Consider the following 26067-nt stretch of genomic DNA (forward strand, 5'->3'; position numbering starts at 1 on the left):
TTGAGCAGAATTGCCCTCTAGTTAGCAATCTTGTGCTAAGTCTAAAATTTTATTTCCTTAATCTTTTTTTTTTTAATACTAATTCTAAAAGTCTGTCCTCTGCCTTCCTTCCTGTGCTTCTAAGAGCCTGAAACTTCTTTTATCTCTGTTTTCCTGGATTCCTAGCCATCCTTTCTTTCGTCTTCAGTAATGTATCTCCAGACCAACGTTAATGAAGCTTTATCTTGACGTTTTTCCTCCAGGCCAGGCATATAATTAGAATACCAGTAAATCAAAACTAGGATCTTTGCAAAATATAAATTGAAACTTCACATTCATCAGTAAAGGGCTGTCACGAACATGCATTCAACTTAGTGGGAATCACTTTTGAAAGATTGTGGCATCACTGGACCAACTAGATCCCCTTTTATTCTTAACAGTCTGTCAACTCTGACAAAGTTCCTTATCTGTCAACTTGTTCTCAGACGCTAATTGACAGTGACCTTCCTCTCATGTTACTATAAATCATTGTATCAACGTTAAATTATAGAGAAACAATTTGAATGACTTATTCATTCTCTGTGAAGGAAACTTTATTTTTTAAAGCATCATCTGAAGTACTTACTTTTCTTTCTTTTTTTTCTAGTTTCCAGGAGAAGGATCTAATGAAGTCCTTATTGTGTAAATTCTTCCTAGTGTATTTTATGTTTCTAAATCAGTGTGCTAACACCTATACCGCTTCAAACAGATATTTTCTCATATTCTCAGTCTCGTACAACAAAAATACATTCTGCCCTGTTTTATTTGAGCATATTTATAGAGATACCATAGCTAGAGCTGGTCTTTTCTTTCAGTTTAGGTACTTGGAAGTATTTAACTGAGTGTTCACCACATGCTAAAATTCTCCATAGGGGTGTTCTCTTTTTGTGTTGTAGTTTATTTAGAAACTCTCTTCAGGATTTAAAGTTTTAAAATTTCACTTCATACATGCTTGTAATACCAGCACTCTGGGAAGTCAAGGTGGGCAGATTGCTTGAACTCACTGGTTTGAGACCAGCCTGAGCAAGAGCAAGACCCTGTCTCTCAAAAGTAGCCCAGCATTGTAGTGAGTACCTGTAAGTCCCAGCTCCTTGGGAAGCCGAGGCAAGAGAATCACTTGAGCCCAAGAGTTTGAGGTTGCTGTGAGCTGTGATGCTACAGCAGTCTACAGAGGGCAACAAAGCAAGACTCTTGTCTTAAAAAAATAATTCCCTTTATGTAGGAGAGTTTATTTATTTATTTTTTGGTTGTTGTTGTTTTTTAAGAGGACGGGGTCTTACTCTGGCTTAGGCTTATCTTAAACTCCTGAGCTCAAGCAATCCACCCGCCTCAGCCTCCCAAGGTGCTAGGGTTACAGGCGTGAGCCATTGCGCCTGGCCTACTGGAAGGGATTTTTGATGCTGCCAGTGCTCCTGCTGTTACTGTGTGCTATGCACAGTGCTTATGGATGAGTTTGTGGGTTATCTCAGTTAATCTTCACACAGACTTTATGTAGTAACTTCAGTAATTCAAATAATTTGTCTATGGTTCCACAATTAGTGGTGGCAGATCTGGGGTACTTTTGAAGCCACCTCAATATGACTTCAAAAGTCTGTGTTTTCTCACTTTTCTGCCTTCCACCTTTCATTTCGTTGTGTTTAGCTTTTATGAAAGAGGCAAAATGTTACGTCCATAGTTGGGATTATGCTTTAGTGAGCAAAAAATGTAACCCTTTGCACTTGCTTGCTTTTTTCTTGATTCCTTTATTCTACTCGGGATTTAATTTTTTAAATACCCCAGATTTTACAAAGCGCGGCAGTAGAATAAAAAACTGGAGTTTCTTTTCATACAAACTTATTTATTTGGATTTTTTTATATTTCAAATTATTGATACGTTCAAAGAGTAATTTTAATTTTTTTTGAAACATTCATGTACGAGCTGCTACTGATGCTAACCGTGTCGTCACACTCGACATCCGAGTGCAGAGGGTTAAGGCCAGGCCCGGCGTGGTGGCTCATGCCTATAACAATCCTAGCAATTTGGGAGGTGGAGGTGGTGGATCGCCTGAGCTCAGGAGTTCAAGATCAGCCTGAGCTAAAGAGAGACTATCTCTACTAAAAATACAAAAATCATCCAGGCGTTGTGGCCACTGCCAGCAGTCTTAGCTACTCAAGAGTCTGAGGCAAGAGGATCATGTGAGCCCAAGAGTTTGAGGTTGCTGTGACCTAGGATGTCATGGCACTCTACCCAGGGCACAGAGTGAGACTCTGTCTAAAAAAAATTTTTTTTTTTTTTTTTTTTTTTTTTAAGGCTAGCTCAAGTTTAAAGACAAGGGTAGGAGGGAAATCAAAGTTAGTTTACTTGACTCTAAGCAAGTGGGACTGAAGGTAGTTATCAAACGTAATTTGGTGCAATCCTTTAAAACAGGGTGAAGCTTAACTTTTGATGAATTTTTATGTATTTGTATGTGTTGAACCTGCAGGTTTGGAGCAGGACTGCCGTCCCTTTAGTGGGCTCTGCACCTGTAATGTGCAATGCTAATCCAATGGCCTCTCTTTCTTTCCGGCACAATTGTTTATAGAGGATGGATAGGAGGAGGAAGCATTTCTGCATCACCACCTGCCTTCCCTTCCCTTTCCTCTGTTGCTCTGTATCGTAGGGCGCCAGGGACCGTCCTTGCTGTCTTTCCCTTTAGGACAGTGTGGTCTTCAGGTCTCTGTTGCTGATCCTCTGTCTGAGCTGCTTGTAAGCCTTTTTCTTTTCTAGATAGGATGAGAGAACAGAAGAGTTGTGCAAGCTGGTGGGTTAGAATCTAGCTTTTGAAATGACATGTTTCTTGGCTTTCAGGGATACTGAGAACACAGTGTTTTTATGTGAGCACTTCCTGACTTAGTCTTGACAAACATAAATGCAAGCAATTGTCTACTCTGCAGTTGTTTAAAATTCAGAGACAAATGGAAAGCTTGAACCAATTTGCTGGAGTTTGTAACTACAGGGTTCAATGTGAACTTTTTCTTCTCCGAGGAAAGTATATTTGTATTTTTCTTAGTTGAATGAAGGAACTGCTTTGCCAAAAACCTCTGAAACTTGGGTTTTTAACTGAAACAGGCCTGTATATTTGGCTAACTTACTGATAAGTGTTGGACTAGAGGTGTGATTTTCAGCTGGTATGCCTCGACACACTGGTGGGCCGTGAGAGGACGTCAGATGGGCCACAAAAATTTTTAAAGGTCATTAAATTTTTTGAAAGAAGAAAAATGTATATTTTTTTTGCTCTTTTTTTTGATCAGTGTAATTTAAGTATGCCACAGACGTTCAACTACAGGTTCGAGTGTGCCGTGAGATAAAAAAAGATCGAAAAACACTGGTATAGAAAGAAAGTAAATAAATTTGGAAGAGAGTTCCCAGTAAAGTGTTATTAACCCATTTTTACAAATGAGAACTGCAGTAAAAGAATTTACACGGATTATTTAGTAGGCTGTGTCATCAGCCTTTGTACTAACATAAAAGATAGGAGAAAATGTTTGCGATCTTTCCCAAAAGCATACAAGTATTCCTAGCTAGTCAGGACTAAAAGTCTAAATACCCTGGGTGATCATTTCTCTTCTGCCATTCACAAGTAGGCTTTTATGAATTATTTGCCTCTCTTTTTGTGAAATGTTAAGGCGAATGCTCACAATAATTGAACATTATTGCTTGATCAAGCTATTTGCTAAAATTAATAATAATGGATGAATTAAAATATAATATTTGCGGAAGGTGTAAAAAAAAATCGAATGTAGAGCTACTAGTTTAGTTTGATTGATCTATTAGAGAGAATCTGACCTGTAATAGGACAAAAAGAAGACACTGGACCTGTAGACAAAGTGTCTGAGCTTTAGATTGTTCACACTTTTACCCGACAGACTTTGGGGTCAAGTGTGTACGCTTTCTGGAACATAATTTCCTTCCTTTTAGGCAAAATGAGAGATTTGGGGTACATGTTCTCTTTTAGCTATAGTATTCCTTTCTTAAAAAATTGTGCAAATTTATGGGGCACAAAAAATTTGCTGTATGTGTATAAAGTGTAGTGATCAAATCAGAGTTTTAGGGTATCCACCTCCTGCCACCTGAGTTCATGTTTTTGTTAAGTATAGTCGTCTAACTGTATGTCTACACCTTTTAACCACTTCTGGGCATCATCTCCCCACCTCCACTCACTTTCCCCAGTCTTTGTTATTTTTTTATTCTCTATCTCTACATGTTCAATTTTTTTAGTTCCTGCATATAAGCGAGAACTTGTGATATTTGTTTTTTTGTGTTTGACTTACTTTACTTAAGGTAATGACCATCTGTGTTGCTGCAAATGACATGATTTCTTTCTTTTTTTGAGACAGAGTCTCACTGTGTTGCCCTCAGTAGAGTGCTATGGTGTCACAGCTCACAGCAACCTCAAACTCTTGGGCTTAAGTGATTCTCTGCCTCAACCTCCCGAGTAGCTGGGACTACAGGTGCCCGCCGCAATGCCTGGCTTTTTTTTTGTTGTTGTTACAGTTGTCATTGTTGTTTTAGCAGGCCCAGGCCGGGTTTGAACTCCCCAGCCTTGGTGTATGTGGCCAGCACCGTAACCACTGAGCTACGGGCACCACCCAATAGCATCTATTTTTATATGCTGATAATAAGCCCTCCTTCATTTTTTTTTTGCAGTTTTTGGCTGGGGCTGGGTTTGAACCCACCACCTCCGGTATATGGGGCCGGCACCCTACTCCTTGAGCCACAGGTGCCGCCCATCCTTCATTTTACTGGTTCACCAAGATGTTTCTCTAGTTGGAGCTCTTGTGAATTTTTACAAGTACAGTAGGAGATATGCTTTTATATGCTCATCCTTACACCCCATTCAATAATCATAAGAATTATAAAAATGAATATATAAAATGATTGGTAATTCAGACCTGCCTTCCTGTAAGTTATTTTGAGAATTATGAGGTTTACTTCATTAGAAAAAGTGGGTGCAGTTAAATACTGGTTGGGGAAAAGAAGACTAATTTGGGAAACTTGGCTAGAGGAAAACATAGATGTTTGAAAAGGCACTTCTGTTCCCTGCACTATTTTTGTTTGCAATGGATCAGTGAAGGTGTGTATTACAAGCAGCACAAACATTTCAGGAGGCTGGTTGTTTTTATAGTCAAGGGAAGTCCAGGCTTGTTGGACCTGGGATTAACTTTTTCAGCTCAGGCAAAAAGAAAATAGGAGAAAGAGTGTGGAAACTTCTGCAGTTAGGAGGAGGAAAAATATAGACAGACATAGGTATATGAACTTGGGTGAAACTCATTTACTATAATTTTTCATTGAAAAATGCTTTATGTAAATAAATGTGTTTATAAGAGAAATCTTTAAGCTTAAAAACTGAGAGATAATTGAGTCTCCTACTGGTAGACTAGGTAGTCCTACTAAAAAGAAAGATACCTTGAGTTAGGTGTTCCACAGATATTTTACATCCTCCTTATTGGTATAGTACCATGCCGCATTTTTAGAAGATACATTTCTTACTGAATTAAAAGAAGTAAACAGAAGAAGCAGGAATATAAAAACTAAACTGAAACACAACTTGCAACTGAACTAAGTTTCTTTCAAAAACGACCTCATCATATGTACACCATGGAATACTATTCAGCCATTAAAAAAAGGAGATTTTACATCCTTTGTATTAACCTGGATGGAAGTGGAAGACATTATTCTTAGTAAAGCATCACAAGAATGGAGAAGCATGAATCCTATGTACTCAATTTTGATATGAGGACAATTGATGACAAGGTTGCGGTGGGGGAAAGGAAGAGCAGAGAGAGGGAAGGCGGGAGTGGGGTGGGGCCTTGGTGTGTGCCACACCTTTTGGGGGCAAGACACGATTGCAAGAGGGACTTTGCCTAACAAATGCAATCAGTGTAATCTGGTTTATTGCACCCTCAATGAATCCCCAACAACAAACAAAACGACCTCATCTTCATTTTTCATTTAAAGAAAACTGGCAAAACAGCGTCTTTAATAAACCGCAATAACTGGTTCATTGTAAGATTTTTTCTAAAGCCTTGCTGTCCCCACATCCATTTCCTAGTGACATTTCCACACTGATTTATCTTCCCTAAATGGGACTAAACCTGCATTCTGCTAGTCCTGATTCTCTGGAGCGGGTGCAAGCCCTGCTGAACAGCCCTTTCACATGTGTTTTCCAGTTTGAAGGAGAAATACACACTGAGTATGTGTGTTTGAGATCTAAATATGTAAAATACAGGGGGATGTGTTTTTAAAAAGCTTCTGTGCCCTGTCTGTTCTCAAAGCAGAAAAACTTTGCAACAACGTAACAGAGCATGCTTCAGTTTCATTTCTGACATCCCATTTTCCTATTGCTCTTGATACTCTTAACCGTACTATACCGGAGATTTTGCAAGTCCCAGGGTGTAGGTTTGAAGTGAATGATCTGCCACCAGCAGTTCTTGTCCTTTACCTGCTGTGGGTCATCAAGATGCCTGACCAAAGTAGGCCTTTTCCCTCCTGTCAGGGTTCTCTGGTCCCGCTGCACCGCGCTGGCTCAGTGCACAGCATACTAAGGGTCTGATTTGGCAGCAGTGTCTGAGAAGGCTCTAGAGCTGTGCTGTCCAGTGACTGCTGAGCACTGGAAATGTGACCAGTGCAGCTGAAGAAGTGAATATTTCATTTTGTGATTAATCTTAATTTGTATCCAAATAGCTACACGGCACTAATGGCCACCATATTGGACAATGAAGCTGGAGAACAATTCCGTCATCTCAGGAAGTTCTCTTGGACCATGCTGCTCCAGAGAGCTCATTCCAAGACGCCCGTTGGCTTGGCACAAATCTCTGAACAAGTCAGCTCTCTCCCCAGCATCTCAATTTATCTGTTGGAGGTGGACTGTCGATGCCCTGTCGTTGCCAGAATATTAATATGTGAACTGTTCAGAGCTTTGTTTCCTAAGGAAGAAACAGCTGATGGCATTTCTTAGAGTAATAACTGTTAAAAGATGTCTAGTGATTGCTAGCATTGTGGTTTGTTGATTGAGAAAACTTACCTTAATGTATCTTTGAAGGATTTGTAATCTATCACCTTTCCTATTTAGGTACTTAAAGCTTTCACCAAAACACCCAGAGTCAAATACTGCTGGAATGGACATCTTTGCCAAATTCTCTGCATATATCAAGAATTCAAGGCCAGAGGCTAATGAAGGTAAAAAACAAAAAATTGAATTGCCACGACAACAAATGAACAACAGAAGACAATGACAGTGATTATAAACCAATACTTCAGCATTCCTATAAATATTAAAAACTGTCTTTCAGAGTTGATCAGAAATTTGATGACAAATAGAGTAAGTCTTCAAATTGCTTTTTCTCTGTGCTTCTTTTTAGCGGCACAGTACATGTGGTGGGTAGGTGATAAAATGTTTACCGAATCTAATTGTTCTTACAGTCTTTTGAGAAGTTAGTGTGAAGGAAGCTATGCGAAGATTTAGGAATGGATTGATGGAGTTCAACTTAAACTATTACAAAACGTTTTGTTTGCCCTTTGTTGTCAGCAGCCCAAAATCAGCCTGAGTTTTTTTTTGTGTGTTAATTACCCTTAAAGAGCAATTTTTGGAGTTGCTTTAAGAAAGTAATTAGACTCACTAGCCTTCCAAATTTCTCTGCATTCTAAAACTAGAATTTTATTTTCAAGTCATATTTTCATGGTGAGAATTATGTAAGTAGTATAGGTGCAATGTTCCTTTATTTATTAAAGGAGTCATTTTATTATTTCATTTACCAAACAAACTTAGCGAATGGAAGTCTCTTTAAAAAGGCTCCATTTAATGAACCGTGAATTAACTACTTTCAGTAATATCCCTTTTTCTTCTCTTTGGGATGTTAAACCATTGTTTTCTCTGGGGAAATCTTTATAGAGATCATTAGTGTTTATTTAAAAGTAGCAGTAATAACCAGTAAAGCAGGCTTCTAAAAATATTATAATTTATCGTAGTTTCAGATAGTTTGGTCGCTTGGGTGTGGTTCTTTTGACTGCAAGTTTCTGGCAACAGATGAACAAGAATCCAAAGGGGAAAAATCTGTGCTAAACAAGAACAAATATCTTTTAAAAAGTGAAATACTTGCATTATTTCAGTAGGCAGATTTCCAAGCAATTCAGGCTATATTTTACCATTCGATTTAAAGACTGCAGCGTTTTATAATACAGCATTGAATTTCATTGTCCTTTGCTGTTGGTTTCTGGAATAATACTGCATGAAATTTTTTCTCTGGTGAAGGACAGGGAAAAATTTTGGTACTCAGACCTGGCTTATATCTTATAACATGTTCCAGTAGCTGCCTTGGTTTGGAAGTAGTTTTCTTTAGTAATTGGCCTTTTTTCTGAGTGATGTTTCTCCCTAAGCAATATACACACTAAGTAAATGCTTATATAGGAGTCCTCCTTTCTACAATGTCTTTCCTTTTTATTATTTTTTAATTATTATTTTTTTGAGACAGAATCTCACTTTGTTGCCCAAGCTAGAGTATCATCATGGCCTCAGCCTAGCTCACAGCAACCTTAAACTCCTGGGTTCAAGCCATCCTCCTGCCTCAGCCTCCTGAGTAGCTGGCCCTACAGATGCCTGTCACACCTGGCTGATTTTTCTAGTTTTGGTAGAGACGGGGTCTCCCTGTCCCTCAGGTTGGCATGGTGTCTTTCCTGTTTTTTTTTGTCTTTCCTGTTTTACTCTTCCTCATGCAGGCCAACTGTGTGTACTTCTAGTAAAACTATCCTTTTATATCCAGATTCTCTTACCGCATGGTTCTTTGAGTAATCTTAGTTAAAGTTATGATGTGTTTATTTCCCTATGCAACTTTTGGGAGCTGGAAGGTGGTTGAATTTCTTCTGACACTTGGTGGGGAAGAGAGAGAAATACAATGTATTTGCTTTTGCTTTGGGAGATGAGGGAAGACAAGGGAAAAAGTGACTCATTTAAGTATAACTTTGTATTCTATTTTTTCCTATCTATTTGTTACTGTCTTAAGTAGCCACCTACTATTAGCTGTCCTCAGAATGTTCTAACTGAGAAGAACAAACAACATAGTGTGTTACTAGTGTGCATAACCTGGAAGGCTTTATATAAAATTACCTCTTGGTAAATAAATTCCAGTTGCCAAGCAACTTCCACAGAGACCTGTCACTGCCATGAGACTTTAGAAAGCAGTGTTTCAAATCACTTTGGAGCTTAAGAAGTCTCTCCTTTGTATGTTTGCTGCAAGTCTTGTATCTGTTTGGTGCAATGGAACGCCTTTACTAATGCTAAGAATTAGTGATTCACCTCCTTATTTCCCCAAACACCCACTCAAATATTGACAGTTTACACAGAGATATATTTGTCATTTTACATGGTGAATCAGAGTAGATAAGCCTTTGATTTGTTTTATTAGCCTGTTGTATTTTTTTTTTTTTTTTTTATAAAATCCAGTATGTTTGGGCAATTTTAAGGCCTTTTAGGACCTAATTCTAACTAAGGCATCAGATACCTGCATGCTACAGTTTTGGTGACAGTGAAACTTGAAGGGCCAGTGTGCTTAGACAGGGTTATAAAGTAAAAGGGTTTAAAGAATAAAATAAAAGGGGTGGCACCTGTGGCTCAAAGGAGTAGGGTGCCGGCCCCTTATACCGGAGGTGGCGAGTTCAAACCCAGCCCTGGCCAAAAAAAAGAATAAAATAAAAGGAAACACTGATGAAAGACAAAATACATAATTCTTTTAGTAATGTGTTCAGGTTGATTGGGAGTAAAGTTTGTGTAACCTTTGAAACATTAGAAGAGCAACTAATGGGTAATTTCTTTTATGGGAATGGATTAGGTATATGATCTGTCTCAGCTCCTGTTTTTTCAATTCTGTGATACTAATTTATGTAATTATTAAGATATCAAAAGTAACTAGCATTTGTATTTTCTTCAGAGAGAAATGAAGGCAAACTCCTATTTTTAAATGGAGGCAAGGAATCTGAGAGGTTTTGATTAGCTCCTTTATACTCAGGATCCCTCTGTCCCCTTTACCTCTGCTCTCCCTCTCCTCTGTCCCCCCCCCAAACCTTTTTTCTTCCTCTTTTTCTCACTTGCTCTCTTGCTTTTTCTCAGGTAAAGTATTGGGAGTCAGAGGATGGTTGTTTATCATCATAGCTATAAAACTGTATTGCATATTTAATCATCTTTAGATACCCATTACCTTTTTCCATTTTCCAGTGATGGAAGTCTAGCCTTTAAAACTGATTACCCTTTGATTACCCTGTAATTACCTTTATTACCCTGCGATTACCCTTTATTAAACCTAGCAGTAGCTTTAAAACACAGTAGAACCTTCATCGTTGACCACTTCCCTACATTGACCACCTCCCTAAGTTGACCTAATCTTCACAGACTTGACATGAACCACATGTACGTCAGTACAGGAGGCCTAGTTCCTTATGTTGACCACCTGCATGTGTTGACCAGTTTGTTACAGTCCCTTGGGTGGTCAACTTATAGAGGTTCTGCTGTATAGTTTCATTCATGTAAGTGCTTATAATTTTTGGTGTTTGTCGACTTCGTCATGAATTAGATTACGTTTCACTAACAGAAGCACTGTTGTTACATTGAATGTTTTCTGCCTTGAATTTTACTCATTCAGATCATACAAGCAAGAGATATATGCTTGTTGAAGTTCAAATAGTTGAGAAATAAATTTAATAAAACATCGTTGCCCCTTGTTAATCACATCACATGACCTTTCCATCAATTTTGCATGCATCCTTTTTTCTGTGTAATTTTGCGAACATTTTCTGTAAATGAGTATTGTGTGCATATTCACACGCAGTTGTCTTTTTCACTTATGTGGTAGAAACCCTTCCATATCAAAATACAGGTTTACTTCCCTTTTTAGAAATTCTGCTTAGTACTCTACAATATGGGTTTTTATTGACCCATTTCCCTGTTGATAGGCATCTAATGATTGTCTCAAGTGATTTTTGCTATGACAAACAGAGCCGCCAGTGAATGTCCTTGAGCTAGATTCCAAGTAAAAGATTTGTCCGTTTTAAATTTCGCTGTGTTTTGTCAAATTCTCAAAATCTGTACCAGTTGCTATTCCTACTAACATGGAAGATTTCATTTCCCCACACCCTGGCGATGGTGGGTGTGAATCTTGTTTCTTTGGTTGTATTCTCAGTAAAAGGGGTGTTTTAATTTTCATAATTAATTTTAAGCTGATTATGTCAACCTCTTTGCACTTATTGATTTTTTGAAAGCTTTTGAAATAGGCTTTTAGAGATATCAGCAGGGTTATTGGAGTATAATAATGCTACTTGAAAATAGTTTATACATGACGAGGAGCTATTTTCTTTTGGCCTGCTACTGCCCCCCAGTGGTTAACCTCAACATTCTTTATTTGATTTTTTTTTCTTTAACCACTGAGTACAGGTGCCTACCCTGTTTTTTTTTGTTTTTGTTTTTTAACTAACTTTATACTCCCTTATGATGATATTAGTCTTTAAAACTTAATTGAATGGTGCTGTTTAGCACCTCTTGGTACCTCTGATTTTGTTTTTGTTGGTCAATACCTTGTGTCGATACATAAAATTTGTATCAAACTGATTCATCATTCTTTGTTTTCAATTAATATACATGTATACTCTATTCTGACAAGCATGATTTACAATTTACAACTGCGTGACTAATGTTCTAGTCAGGTATTGTAAACTTCGTTGAAAGTGCTTTGCTGGCTGGACGCCTGTTGTTCAGTGGTTAGAGCGTCAGCCACATGCACCAGGGCTGGCGGGTGCCTGTAGTCCCAGCTACTTGGGAGGCTGAGGCAGGAGAATTGCTTAAGCTCAGGAGTTTGAGGTTACTGTGAGCTGTGATGCCACAGCACTCTACCAAAAGCAAAAAAAGTGAAACTCTGTCTCAAAAAAAAAAAAAATAAATAAATAAAAGTGCTTTGCTAAGTCGAGAATTATAGAAAGAACACTATAATGTGCTGTCTTGCTAGTTTTTATCAGTGTGGTGCCTTACGTCTAGGGGTAAAACGTTATGACATATATGAACCTTATAAATTTGGGATATTTTATTTTTATGTTTGAGAAGTAATTCAGGAAAAGGATTAATTTGGATCAGGTACTCATACTTGCCGTATCACTCAAGTTGCATGTGAGACTTTATTTTAGTGTTTAAATTCAGGGTGGTGCCTGTGGCTCAAAGGGCTAGGGCGCCAGTCCCATATGCTGGAGGTGGTGGGTTCAAACCCAGCCTCCGCCAAAACCCACAAATAATAATAATAATAATAATAATAATAATAATCATAGTGTTTAAATTCAGGCATCAGGCTCGGCATCTATAGCTCAGTGGCTAGGGCGCCAGCCGCATACACCCAGCCCAAACAACAATGACAACTACAACCAAAAAATAGCTGGACGTTAAGGTGGGTGCCTATAGTCCCAGCTACTTGGGAGGCTGAGGCAAGAGAATCACTTGAGCCCAAGAGTTGGAGGTTGCTGTGAGCTGTGACGGCACGGCAGTCTACTGAGGGCAATGCAGTGAGACTCTGTCTCAAAAAAAAAAAAAAATTCAGGCGTCATTGTCTTCCTTAGAGACTAAGGTTCTGTTCATTGTAATCTGATCAGAGAACAAGTTCCTATACTCTAATAACTATTTATTCTATATTCACTGTTTTTAATAGGAAGCATACTGAATCTTTTAGTTCTTTTGTAACCCTGAGATTCTGCTCTCTCCTTTTCTTCTTTTTCCTTTTGGTATAACCATGGAAATTTTTTCATCATGCCCTGAACTCTCTATTAACTTGGCTGTTCCTCATATTGGACACACATTCTCTTTAATTTATAAACTTTACATTTCGTTTATCTATATGCATCATCACTACCTTGCATGTAATTAGCAAAAAGTTACAGCTATAGCTTTGCGTTTTTAATCTTTTATTTTTTAAATGGCTTGAATTCCCCATAACTTCTCTAGTTCTCATTGAACCCTCCTAATGCCTCAGCTGCATTTTACTGGGTTTCAGTGTCTTTTGCTGCTTACATTTCCTCTAAGAAATAAGGAAGTTTAATCATGGCTATGGCTAGGGTGATTTATTTATTTATTTATTCTTTGCAGTTTTTGGCCGGGGCTGGCTTTGAACCCGCCATGTCCGGCATATGGGACCAGTGCCCTACTCTGTTGAGCCACAGGTGCCGCCCAGGGTGATCTTTTATTAATAAAATAGATCTTTGATCTTGTCACTTGAGGCAACACATTCCAGTTGGTTTGATGTTTACCCAAGTAAACGATATTACCAGTTCTTCTTTATATTTTAAAAGACTGTTGTGTTCTCTAGCAATATGCAGCGTCTGCTTCATTCCCACTCCCACAAAAGATACAACATCCAGGCACAAATACTTCTTCATTTATCTGACTTTAAAAGTATTTAGTCTACATTTTCACGTACTCATTCTACATTTTTTTTGCCTTTTTTTTAAAAATTAAATATTCCCTTGGCAAGAAAGATACAGCAAGTTAGAGTGAGAGAGATTGAGAGAGAATCAAAGAGAATGAATTACTTGAAACAGTGGGAAGCCGTCTCAGTGAGCGAGGGAGAGGAGCCCCGCGTACCTACCCGCAGTTCCTTCACTCATTCTCAGTTTCTTGGAACTCTCACAACGCCTGCATCATTTTTGCTGACTGTGATTCTAGAGGTTCAAGATTGTCCAGTTACCCCTTCTTCTCTCACCAAGCTCTCCCATATAAACAAACAACTGAGTGGCTGCTAAAAACCACTCAGTTAGCTAGAGCTGGGTGAAAGAAAGAGCTGCTTTTATCCAGCTTGCTGTAAAAGTCACTGGTTTTATTTATTGTGTGTTTTACCCCCATTAGAACATAGGCCTCCCCCACAAGGGGAAGGAGTTTTGTCTGTCACTGCTACATTCCAGCTCTTGGAGCAATGCTTTGCACACAGCAGGCGTTTACTAAACATTTACGGGTGGAGAAAAGAGCAGTTGTGAGGAGAGCGAGGAGCCACAGACAGGAGACGAAGAAGGGAGGGGAGGAGGAAGGAGGGGAGAGAGGGAGGAAGGGGAGAGAGGGAGGAAGGCGGCAGGCCGGCTCGTTCAGCCCTCTCCTTCTGCATTTTCGCCTAATTTCTTTCTGAATCATCTCCAACGTTTTAAGAAACCCAAAACTTTTATACATAGTTCTTGGCCTTCCATAGTCTGGGCTTATGTGTTCACCAAGCGTCTGATGTGTTCTTAAGTGACTTCCGTGAATTTTAGGCGAAACGAGCACATGCTCTATTTTTTGAAGAACATCTAGTCAGGGAAGCAAGAATGATGATTTAGTTTAATAACAAGAATTAGGAGGAGGATGTATGTGATTTTTTTTAAAAAATATAAACCAACCCTGAGTTTATAAATTTAACAGCTTAAAAAGTCTGTTAGTAGGCTTGGCGCCTATAGCTCAAGCAGCTAAGGCGCCAGCCACGTACACCAGAGCTAGCGGGTTCGAATCCAGTCCAGGCCTGCCAAACAACGACAACTACAACCAAAAAACAGCCAGGCGTTGTGGCGGGCGCCTGTAGTCCCAGCTACTTGGGAGGCCAAGGCAAGAGAATCGCTTGGGCCCAGGAGTTGGAGGTTGCTGTGAGCTGTGATGCCACGGCACTCTACCCAGGGTGACAGCTTGAGGCTCTGTCGCAAAAAAAAAAAAAAAAACCACAAAGTCTGTTAGTATTAGAAGAGTTCATATCTTGAACTAAACATAACTAATACCTTTTAAAAGGTATATTGCAAACTAAAAGGTATTCACTTACCAGACACTGATGTTAAAATAACTTTTTTTTTTTTTTTGTGTGTGGTTTTTTGGCCAGGGCTGGGTTTGAACCCGCCACCTCCGGCATATGGGACCAGCACCCTACTCCTTGAGCCACAGGCGCCACCTTTAAAATAACTTTCATATGCTCAAAAAATAAAAGAAGATGGTGAATTTTAGCCATGTGGAAATTACAAAAAAGAATCAAATGGAAGGCCTAGAATTTAAAAATATAGTGTGTGAAGTTAACGAATTCAGTAGATAAATTTAATAGTTTAGACAATAATTAAACCCGACTTCACAATATGCTTTTTTCCCCAGATGCACATGAACACTTATGAAAATTGACAGTAGGGTGGCTCCTGTGGCTCAAGGAGTAGGGTGCCAGCCCCATATGCCAGAGGTGGCGGGTTCAAACCCAGCCCTGGCCAAAAACTGCAAAAAATAAATAAATAAAATCTCTTTAAAAAAAAAAAAAAAAAGAAAATTGACGGTAAAGTTGGGCAGTGAAACAGATTAAAAATTTTTTCAAAAAATTGAAATCATACGGAATGTTTCTCTGACCAAAAAAATAATGTGTCTCAGTTTGTGGGATATGGCTAAAGCTATGCCTGAAGGAAATTTATGTCTCTAAATGTATATATTAGAAAATAGAAGAGTTAAAAATTGGTGATTTAAAGTATCCACTGTGAGGATTTAGTTTGATAAAGAATAGCAAATTCAACTCGGTTCCTGTAGCTCATTGGCTAGGGTGCCAGCCACATACAACAAGGGTGGCGGGTTTGAACCCAGCCCAGGCCTGCCAAACAACAATGACAACTGAAACAAAAAAAATAGCCAGGCACTTCAGCAGGCATCTATAGTCCCAGCTACTTGGGAGGCTAAGATAAGAGAATCACTTAAGCCCAAGAGTTTGATGTTGCTGTGAGCTCTGATGCCACCGTACTCTACCAAGGGCAACATAGTGAGATTCTGTCTCAAAAAACAAACAAACACCCAGCAAATTCCATCCAAGAAGGTAGAAGGAAGGAAATACCAGAGAGCAGAATATACTGAAATAGAAAACATAGATAGATTGACAAAGCTAAAAGTTGGTTTTTCTTTTTTTTTTTTTTTGTAGAGACAGAGTCTCACTGTACCGCCCTTGGGTAGAGTGCCGTGGCGTCACACGGCTCACAGCAACCTCTAACTCTTGGGCTTACGCGATTCTCTTGCCTCAGCCTCCCGAGCAGCTGGGACTACAGGCGCCTGCCACAACGCCCGGCTATATTTTTGTTGCAGTTTGGCCGGGGCTGGGTTTGAACCCGCCACCCTCGGCATATGGGGCCGGTGCCCTACTCGCTGAGCCACAGGCGCCACCCTAAAAGCTGGTTTTTCGAAAAGTCTCATAAATAAAAATTGACAAATCCTTAAGGAAAATCAAGAAAAGTTAGAAAAGGCAGCAAAAACCAATATTGGGAATAAAAAAGGATCACTACAAATCTTACATTAGAATGACTTTCGAAGAATATTATGATAAATTTTGTGCTTATAAATTTGAAACTATTGGAGAAATTTTCAGAAAGTACAGTGGAAGGAAATTGTCATAAGAAGGAATTGAAAATGTGAATAGTCTTGTATCTTACACTTAAACAAGAAACTCCAGATCCAGACGGCTTTGTCGGTGAGTTCTTCCAAGCATTGGGGAAGAAGTAGCATCAGACTTGCACGTGCTTTTCCAGGGAACAGAAGAGAGAGGGAATACTTTCCAGCTTGCTTTTTAAGGGCCACCTTGATAACAACACCACCCAAGAACATCAGAAGAAAGGCTTGCACCTGTAATCTCACTCTCTCTTTTGAGATAGAGTCTTGCTTTGTTGTCCTGGGTAGAGTGCGATGGTGTCATCATAGCTCACAGCAACCCCAAATTCCCGGGCTCAAGCCATCCTCTTGCCTCAGCCTCCCGAGTAGCTGAGACTGTAGACACCCCCCATAACGCTCGGCTAGTTTTTCTCCTTTCAGTAGAGGCTGGGTCTTGCTCTCGCTCAGGCTGGTCTCAAACTCCTGAGCTCAAGCAATTCACCTGCCTTGGCCTCCCAGAGTGCTGGGAGTACAGGCGTGAGCCACTGCGCCCAGCCTTTGACAGTCTCTCTCTTGAACACAGATGCCAAATCCAGCAATATGAAAAAAGATAATGGCACACGACTGAATGGAGTTTCACTCAGGAATGGAAGATTATTTAAACATTCAAAAATCTGTTTAAATCATCAGACCAATAAAGGGGAAAATTACATGGCCATTGCAATAGAAGCAGAAGAAAGCATTTGATAAAAGTTTAATACTTAGTCATGGTACTCATTTCTTTTTTTTTCCAAAGTCTTAGCAAAGTAGGCATAGTAGGGAACTTCCTTCACCTGATAAGGAAACTCTATAAAAAACTATAGGATTCATCATACTTAACGAGAAAATAGTGAAAGATTTCTCCTCAAGATTGGGAACTAGAAAAGGAGGCCCACTGTCACTATTTCTACTTAGCACTTTACCAGTAGTCTGAGCCAGTACTTAGCCATTAAATAAGGCAAGAAAAAGGAAGTTAAGAGAATTGTAAAGAAAGGAATGAATATGTAGTTACTCTGAAAGAATAAAACTGTATATGTAGAAAATCCAAAAGAATCTACAGGTAAACTGTAAGAAAAAAAGCGAATTAGCAATGTTACTGGATATAGGATCTTTATAAAAATCGGTTGTATTTTTGCATACAGGTGGAATCCAGTGCTACAGCCGTCTGTAGGGTCTGCCTCGTAGGAAAGATTAGGTATTTCCAGCCTTGAATTCTGAGATTCCATTGAGTGTATTTCTTCCCTTTTAATCTCCTCCGCAGAGTCTTCCTCCTCCCTTCCCTTTGTATGACCTTCCTTTGGGCTTTCTCTAGGCCCTCTGCCACTCCTTTGTTCCGTGGTCTCATTTTTCATTTATGTCAGGACGTCCAAATATCGTTCCAGCCCAGTCTGTGGCAGTGAAGGCTTGTCTGTTGGACGTCTCACCTATCTTTGCAGGCACCTCAAACTCAGCACATTAACTGAACTCATCTCCACATCCTCTAAGGCTCTTTTCCCTCTAGGAAGGTAATTGTTTCAGTAAATGGCACCAGCATTCACCCTGGGTGTTGTTACTGCCTAGCTTCTTTGCACTTCTTAAAACTCTCTGAGAATTAGGAACCTTTTATGTTGTATTTAAACATGAAATTTATCAATGCTTGAAACAAGACTTGGGGGCCGGAGCGGTGGCTCACACCTGTAATCCTAGCTCTCTGGTAGTCTGAGGCAAGTGGATCACTTGCGTTCAGGAGTTTGAGACCAGCCTGAGCCAGAGAGAGACCCTGTCTCTAAGAATAGCTGGGTATCCTGGTGGGCGCCTGTAGTCCTAGCTACGCAGGAGGCTCAGGCAAGAGAATCACTTGAGCCTAAGAGTCTGAGGTTGCTGTGAGCTATGACACCACCGCACTCTACCAAGGGTGACAAAGTGAGACTCTTGTCTCAATAAATTAAATAAATAAGTCAAGACTTGGCACGTGGTAGAGACTCAAGTTATATTTTATTGAATATATCTGCTCCCCTTTCTCCAGATGAATTTTGGTTTCCGAGCTCTGTTGGTTTATCTCTAAAAATATCTTCATTCCTCATCCTGCCTATAGCCACTTACCTAACTAAGACTACTACCTGTTGCCCAGACTACCATGAAGGGACCAAGGGATAAGTGGGTGGCAGCAATTTGGAAGAAGAGGTATTGGGTTAGAGCATTTTTATGTTGCCCGTGAAATATCAGATATGCAGCATTAAAATTTTACCTTTTTCCTTAAAGGGCCCAACTTTATTCAAATTACAACTACATGGATTGTCATCTCATGATACTTACTTTCTTTTATGGCAAGTTACTGTAATCAGTGTGAATTCATTTATTTTGAGCATGAGAGGGGAAGGGGGATTAGGAGGTAAAGGGTAAGAAGGTCCATCTGCTGTTACTCCGTTTTCCTCTCTAATGACATTCCTGTTCCCTTTCTGCTAAGGGCCACTAACCTAGACTTTCCAAATGTACAGTGGTGGCGCTGTCCCATTTCTGATTCTTAATAATCATAGCATCTTAATCTATTTGGTTGAAGAATCTCCCATTTCAGTATTGTAAATTGAATTCTAATCAGACCTCTATACCTTTTGTATAAGATAATGCTATCCTTGGCTTTTTTTTGAGTCTCACTCAGTTGGCCTGAGGTTGATTGCAGTGATCTTATAGCTCACAGCAATCTCAACCTCCTGGGTTCAAGCTATCCTTCTGCCTCTGCCTCCCAAGTAGCTGGGACTTCAGCCACCTGCCAAATGCCTGGCTATTTTTTTTTTTTTTTTTTAAAGAGATGTGGTCTCGCTCTTGCTGAGGCTAGTCTTGAACTCCTGAGCTCAAGCAATCCACCTGCCTCGGCCTCCCAGAGTGCCAGGATTACAGTTGTGAACTACTGGCCCTGGCTTGGCTTTTATCTTTTAAAAGATAGTGCAAACATCCCAGGCCTACTGCTTAAATTGTTTGTTTTTGGAGTTTCTTAGCACATTTCTTGGTTGTGAATCCAGTTACTCCTGGGGAAGCAGGAATTAAAATTGAAGGCAAGAATCTTTGCAAAATTCCTTGATTTGAATTAATATGTTTGCCTTTTCCCACCCATTTTTCCAGTTTAAATGTCACCTGTGTTCATGTATGGGGCATTTAGTTATTAACAAGTTTTTATAGGGCGGCGCCTGTGGCTCAAGGAGTAGGGCACCGGTCCCATATACTGGAGGTGGCGGGTTCAAACCCAGCCCCGGCCAAAAACCATAAAAAAACCCCACAAAAAAACAAAAACAAAAAACACAAGTTTTTATAAATACTGTTGCCTGAAACTACCATGCTTATTTATACATTCGCCTAAACAAATTTGCCTCGTCCTCCCACCCTGTATATAGGTGCTAGGGGACCAGGAACTTGTCTTGCTCTGCGGTACCTGATGTCAGTTGGGAACAATCACTGACTGAAAGGATAATGCTTCCCCTTTGGGGCTTGGGTGGTTTTCCTTCTTACAGTATTCCCATCTTTTTTCAGCGCTCGAGAGGGGTCTCTTGAAAACCCTGCAGAAACTGGATGACTACCTGAATTCTCCACTCCCTGATGAAATTGATGAAAATAGTATGGAGGACATTAAGTTTTCTACACGTAAATTTCTGGATGGCAATGAAATGACTTTAGCGGATTGCAACCTGCTGCCCAAACTGCATATTGTCAAGGTAGTTCTGTGGGCTGTGGTGTGACATTGCTATTACCTAGGGTTGCATTTGCTAAGGTCGCACCTCCTTTGTGCTTAAAACATTCCCCATCTCATGTGACTAGCAGCCCCCCAAATAGTGTAACTTAGTGTGGTTTAGGCAATAGTTAAATACTCTAGAATTCATTAAATGGAAAATTATTTCTTAAAATTGAGGCATATGAGAAGAATTTTTTTCCTGTAACTGCACTCAAATTCAAAGATGTAATAGATGACTTTGAATTGGAGTTTGCTATACTGATTTATGTCGTCAAATTTATGGTTAAATTCTATTTTGTGATCACCTGACCTTTTCCATTCAGGGCAAAAAATATCAAGGCCTTTATTATGTGAAACACTGGGTAGGCACGGGGCTAAGTAGAATAGTAATAAGCACTGTGGTGCAGGAAGATCTAAGACAGGAAAAATAGAGATCTAGTATGCGTGTATGTGTTAAAGTGTTTATTGAATTATTACCCTCGGCTGTCTTTCTGGACGTCCAAGGCAGGTGTTATTTTTGGGATCCCTGGTGTAGCTCACAGTCTTGGTTGTTATTTAAAACTCCGGTTAGAATCATGGTGACAGATTTCTTTTCAAAGAGAAGCAATTCTTAGAGATTCATGGCACTGATAATAGTCTCTAAAATCAGAGATATGCTTCATTTACAAGACATGGAAAATAAATCCGTTAACTTTTGATCTCTTCGTATTTCAGGTGGTGGCCAAGAAATACCGCAACTTTGATATTCCAAAAGGAATGACTGGCATCTGGAGATACTTAACGAATGCATATAAAAGGGATGAGTTCACCAATACCTGTCCCAGTGATAAGGAGGTTGAAATAGCATATAGTGATGTAGCCAAAAGACTGACCAAGTAAAATAGCACTTCACGACAGAGATATCTTCACATCTTCCCTTAAGAATATGCTTTTCTTAACAGTCTGCTCCTCTTCCTAGAGTAGAAATTGTATTTTGCATGAACATGCAGTTATTCAAGATTAGGATCAAGGATAGACAAGGTATAGTAGTTATCTTAAAATATACACTCCTAAGCAGTATTATTTCAAAATCCTTTCACCCTGCCTACCTCCTCTACCCATGTCCTCCTCGCTTCTAATTTGGAGACACTCCATCACAAACTTTTCACTTTAGAGGTAATTTGCCATCTCTCAGGAGCCCTAACCATTGTGTCCCTTCCCTGTGTACAGATGGCAGAACTTTTGAGGTGCAATGTTTAACTGTTAAATAGTAGCCATGACTTCATCAGGCGGTCCCAAACTGGTGTGTAATCCATGGTACAAGGAATATTTATGTATTTTTTCGAAATTTTATAATATTTAGTAGAGTATATGAAAGGATTGCTACTGTATCAGAAATATTCTGTTTCAATTTAGTCTATCCTGGATATGTACTAAGGAGTATTGCCACCAGAGAAGAGAGCCTTCTGCAGAAAGTCACTACAGATTGTGCTGTTTTGCTTTGTAGATGTTTCACTTTTGCCTGAAAGCATTTATCCTTCTTCTCAGTTGAAACAGCTAACACTATGTAGAAGGTAAACGTTTAGAGGGAGAGGTGGTTTTTCTCAAGATTCTTCTGCAAGCATTTTGTCCTTATAATAGTAACTGAGGGGCACCTGAGACTCTGTCTGAATGTGTTTGTTATATATATTTTGCCCAGTGCCATTTATTGGAACATTATTTCTTTCTTCCTTTGTTTTAAAAAGTTCCTTTTTAGGTAAGCATAGAGCCTGCTATTCGTAGATCTTTGGAGCAACACTACATAAACTGATCCTTAGTTGATTTAGCTGTAGCAGTACAATTATTAGTAATGTAGAAATACAGAAATTAATGTAAAGAATGAAGGGTGAGTTTGTCAAAATAGCAAGTACAATTTTGTTTCTAAAGCATATTTAATGTAGATGGTCTGAAGAATGCATTGCCCATCCTATATTAAAAACAAGATAAAGCACAGATTATCAATTTTGTTATTTCACCCCTACTTTGTGGAGAGGATTGCTCACGCCTTTTGGACTAAATTATAGTTGTGGAGAGCGTCTGTTTACTGTAGTCCTGCCTGGTCTCAGTCATTCCACTTCTTTGAGTTAAATTTTTCTACAGCTATGTTGAGAAATAGCATTCTGCATGTTTTGTTTTGTTTCTTTTTAGATTCAAGTCCTAAACTAGCAATTTTTGTGCTCTAATAATAGAAGATGAACTTGGTGAAAATAAAAATTTGCTATGCATTTATTCTTAAAAAGAAAAAGGACTTTCTGAGTACTCCTGAAAACTGTGGTTGTGACTATAATACTTTTGCAGTTTTTATACCTAACTTGTATAGAAAGTGCTATTTCTTATAGGCTGTTTTTTTTTGAAATTTTAAGTATATTGCTTAAAACGGCAATGTTTTTCCCTCTTTGGTATGCTAACATTTAATAAGCACTGGCTTTATGGAAGCAGCCTGAGTTTTATAAGCATATATGGTATTTAAAAAAAAAAATCTATCAATAATTAGTTTAGTATAGAAAGATAAAGAGAAGCTCCATATTGTATCCATTTGGCCCAGGGAGATTTCTTACCTTACCTTTCTTAGCACTCCTTACTGCTGATCAAAAGTTTGAGCACCCTGTCTTTTTGTTACTTAAATGTTGGATGATGATTTATCTGGTTCTAGGAAGAAAGCACTGTCCAGTTACCTATTGAGAAATTATGTTGCAGTGGCTTCAGTGGGTGAAAGTGTCCCATCGGTATCAGTCCACAGGCAGGCATCATCACCACTCTGAATCCACTTTTTAAATAGAGGTAACTTGTCATTCAGGTGATACTGAACCTTGCTTCATAGCTTAAATTACAAAAAAGATTTGACAGAAGTGGGTATCTGTTCTTACCAGTGAATGCAGAGTGGAGGGCTGGAGGGCTAGAGGGCTGATACAGGAAAGAGCTCCATTCCTCAAAATAGAGTGGGGGGGGAAACCCGTTCTGAAACTCAGAGTGTTTTCACTCTGGATATGTAGTCTCTTCATTGTTTTTAGTTATCCAGGGATTATACCTGGCTGTTTATCTGGATATCCAAGGAAGGCAGGTATTTTACGACTTTGACAAAGGCAGCATTATTTCTCTCTCTGTGAAGACAGATTTTATTATTACTTTATCAGAGAATTTAGTCCAATGAAAGTGTTAGGTGGACAAAAACTGTAGAGACAAAGATGATCCTACCGCATTCTTTTACCTTAGTCTATTTTCACTTAAAATCTTAAAAGATTTGGAGCATAAAAATTTTCATGGGCTCACATAATGGACCTCATCTGATTTTATTTTTAAAAATAAGAATTCCCCCTCATTGAAATAGCTTTTGTGTTATACTTCAGTAAGGAGTTCGGAGTCTGAATGGAAGGTCTTACCCTTTTCCAGGGGATTCTGAGAAGTTTTTGTATTCAGCAGCTGGAGGGCTCTCTTCTCTTCCAGTTGATATTAACTGCCCTTTTCAGATATAGGTGCAGGTTTTCTATATAGTTATCTTTGTTACTGGGACTGTTAAATTTGTGATGAAATTCAAATAAGGTTTCTTGGTAACTTTGGCTTTCTTAATTTAAATCTTTGAGCAATCTATGTGTGATTAAGAGATTTCTGACATTTATTCTTACTCTAAGAGGATCAACTCTAGAATATAGGCATTTTAACTTCTGTTGAGTTTTGAATCTCTCCAGAGTTATATGTAGATAGCTTTTATTTCTGTACATTTAAAAAATCCATTTAGAGAATATTACCAAGTAAAAATGAGAAGAAATAAAAATGTATTTTTTTCATGAATACTTTGATACACATTTCATCAAGTTTATTGATTTACCAATTTCTTAACACTTGTTATAAACCAGTATTTAATTCATAGAGAGGGAAGCATTCATTATTGATATATGGACATTCTTTACTCCAGCTTTTATAAATGATCAAGGTTTGGGCCACTAAAATTATATTTTTATCATGGAAAAAATTTCAACTCTTCAAGCCATAATGTTTAACAGAATTGAAGTATTTTCTTTAGAATTTCTCAAGCAAGCAAATGAAAGCTTATTGTAGAATGCTTGTACTTTTTTTTTTCTCTGGAACATCAATACCAGTATATTGCTGGCAGCTATTGTATTAAAAAGAAATAAAGTATATTTTCACTATCATAAACGGTTCTTTTTTCCCCTCACCTCATGAAAATAAATAACAATTTGGGGTAAAATTGTTTTGAGACTTTTTTTTTTCTTATGGGCAATTCAGCATTTTTAATAGATTGAAAGGAGAAAACCATATGATCATCTCAGTATGTGCAAAAATAATTTGATAAAAACATTCTCATGATATTCATTCTAAGCAAAATTGGGCCATAGGGACTTTTTTTTTTTGTATTTCAAGAAAATATGACAAAATATTTCAATTATTTATTTTGGAGTGACAGAATTAAGCAATAGTTTTTCTTCTTGCTAAGTTTCTTATTTTTAGGGACTTTTTTTAAACTGATAAATATTTCTGCCAACACTGTACACTGAATGTCATATATATGTAGGAAACAAAGTTAGCAGTAAGAAAGGTTGCCCTCTATCCTAGCTGCCGTCTAACTACTTTCCACAGCTACTTTAGAGATATCCTAGCCAATGCAGTAAGACCAATAAAAGGAATGAGGGATGAAAAAAAAGTGACAATGATATTCTTTGCAAATGATAACATGTGTGCATAAAATCCAAAATGACCTACAAATTATTAATAATAAAATTCATCTGGATTTCCGGATACTAGATTGAGGTACAAAAATTACTGCATACAAATACTATCTTAAAAGTTAATAAAGAAATTGGTAACATTGGTTTCTTCTGGAGGAAAACTAGATGAATGAGGGAAATAGGTGGGAAGTCGTTAATGTGTACTTGAGCTTTTCCAAATTGATGAATATATTAACCTATTCTAAACAAAAATTGCTTTAAAAAATAAAGATCCTAAGCTATTTAGTATCAAATCTAACAAAGAATGTGCACTTGCTTTATGGAGAAAAGCACAAGACATTGAAAGACCTAATGAAAATCTACTCACTGGATAGATATACCATATTCATGAATGGAGAAGTCAAAAGCATGAAAATTTCAAATCTGGGCCGGGTGTGGTGGCTCACGCCTGTAGTCCCAGTGCTGTGGGAGGCTGAGGCGGGTGGATTGCCTGAGCTCAGAGGTTCGAGACCAGTAAGAGCAGCAGTGAGCCAGAGTAAGACCCCGTCTCTACTAATATCAAGAACATCGCCAGAGGAAGACAAAAAAGAGTACTTCAAACGAAGAAGAATGAACAAGGAAGTTGAAATTAAAAATCAAAAAAAGAAAAAGAAAATTTCAAATCTGTGTCAAATAAATGAATTTCAGAAATTCACATGGAAGATACATGTCCCTAAGTAGCCAATTTATATCTGAAGGTGGGAAAAGAAAGGGAACTTGTCTAACAAGATCTCAAGAGTTAGTAAAAACTTAAAGTAATTGATGGGTAGGTTAGAGGTTACAGCAACACAATACTGCTGCAATAAGCAGAGAAGAACATTAAAACACCAAGATGATATATATATTTTTTAACATGTTTATTACAACAGATACAATTCACATCTGACTAGCTTTGTTTCCTCTTTCCCCTCCCACAACCGGGTTCATTGGGCCATTTCCTTATATTTGAGCAATCAATGTACTTTCAGCACACATGCCCAGCAGTATTTTTAAGTCCATTCTTACAGGGTGCAAATGGATTTCAAACCAAGATGATATTTTAAACACCAAAACACTGTGCAAGCAATAAGGACTAAGGAATTGGATTTTCAGAAGGACAAGCTCTTCTGAGGAGAACTGATTGTCCCCTGAGGGCATTTGCTGATTCTGGGCCCAGAACTGAGGATTGGGTTTGGCTCATGCAGTGGGGGCT

The 26067-nt window shown here is 38.6% G+C and overlaps 1 protein-coding gene across 1 annotated transcript in view; it reads left to right on the forward strand.

Annotated features, from left to right (window-relative positions):
- CLIC4 (chloride intracellular channel 4) overlaps nt 1-24361 on the forward strand; it is an 86876-nt gene extending 62515 nt beyond the window's left edge. Inside the window, exons 4-6 of the mRNA XM_053576133.1 lie at nt 7110-7216; nt 19935-20116; nt 20848-24361. Coding sequence (XP_053432108.1) covers nt 7110-7216; nt 19935-20116; nt 20848-21012 — 454 coding nt within the window. The 3' untranslated portion in view covers nt 21013-24361. The remainder of the gene's footprint in view (nt 1-7109; nt 7217-19934; nt 20117-20847) is intronic.
- Nucleotides 24362-26067: the final 1706 nt, after the last annotated feature.

The sequence above is a fragment of the Nycticebus coucang genome, chromosome 22, assembly GCF_027406575.1.
Source record: "Nycticebus coucang isolate mNycCou1 chromosome 22, mNycCou1.pri, whole genome shotgun sequence".
NCBI lineage: Eukaryota > Metazoa > Chordata > Mammalia > Primates > Lorisidae > Nycticebus > Nycticebus coucang.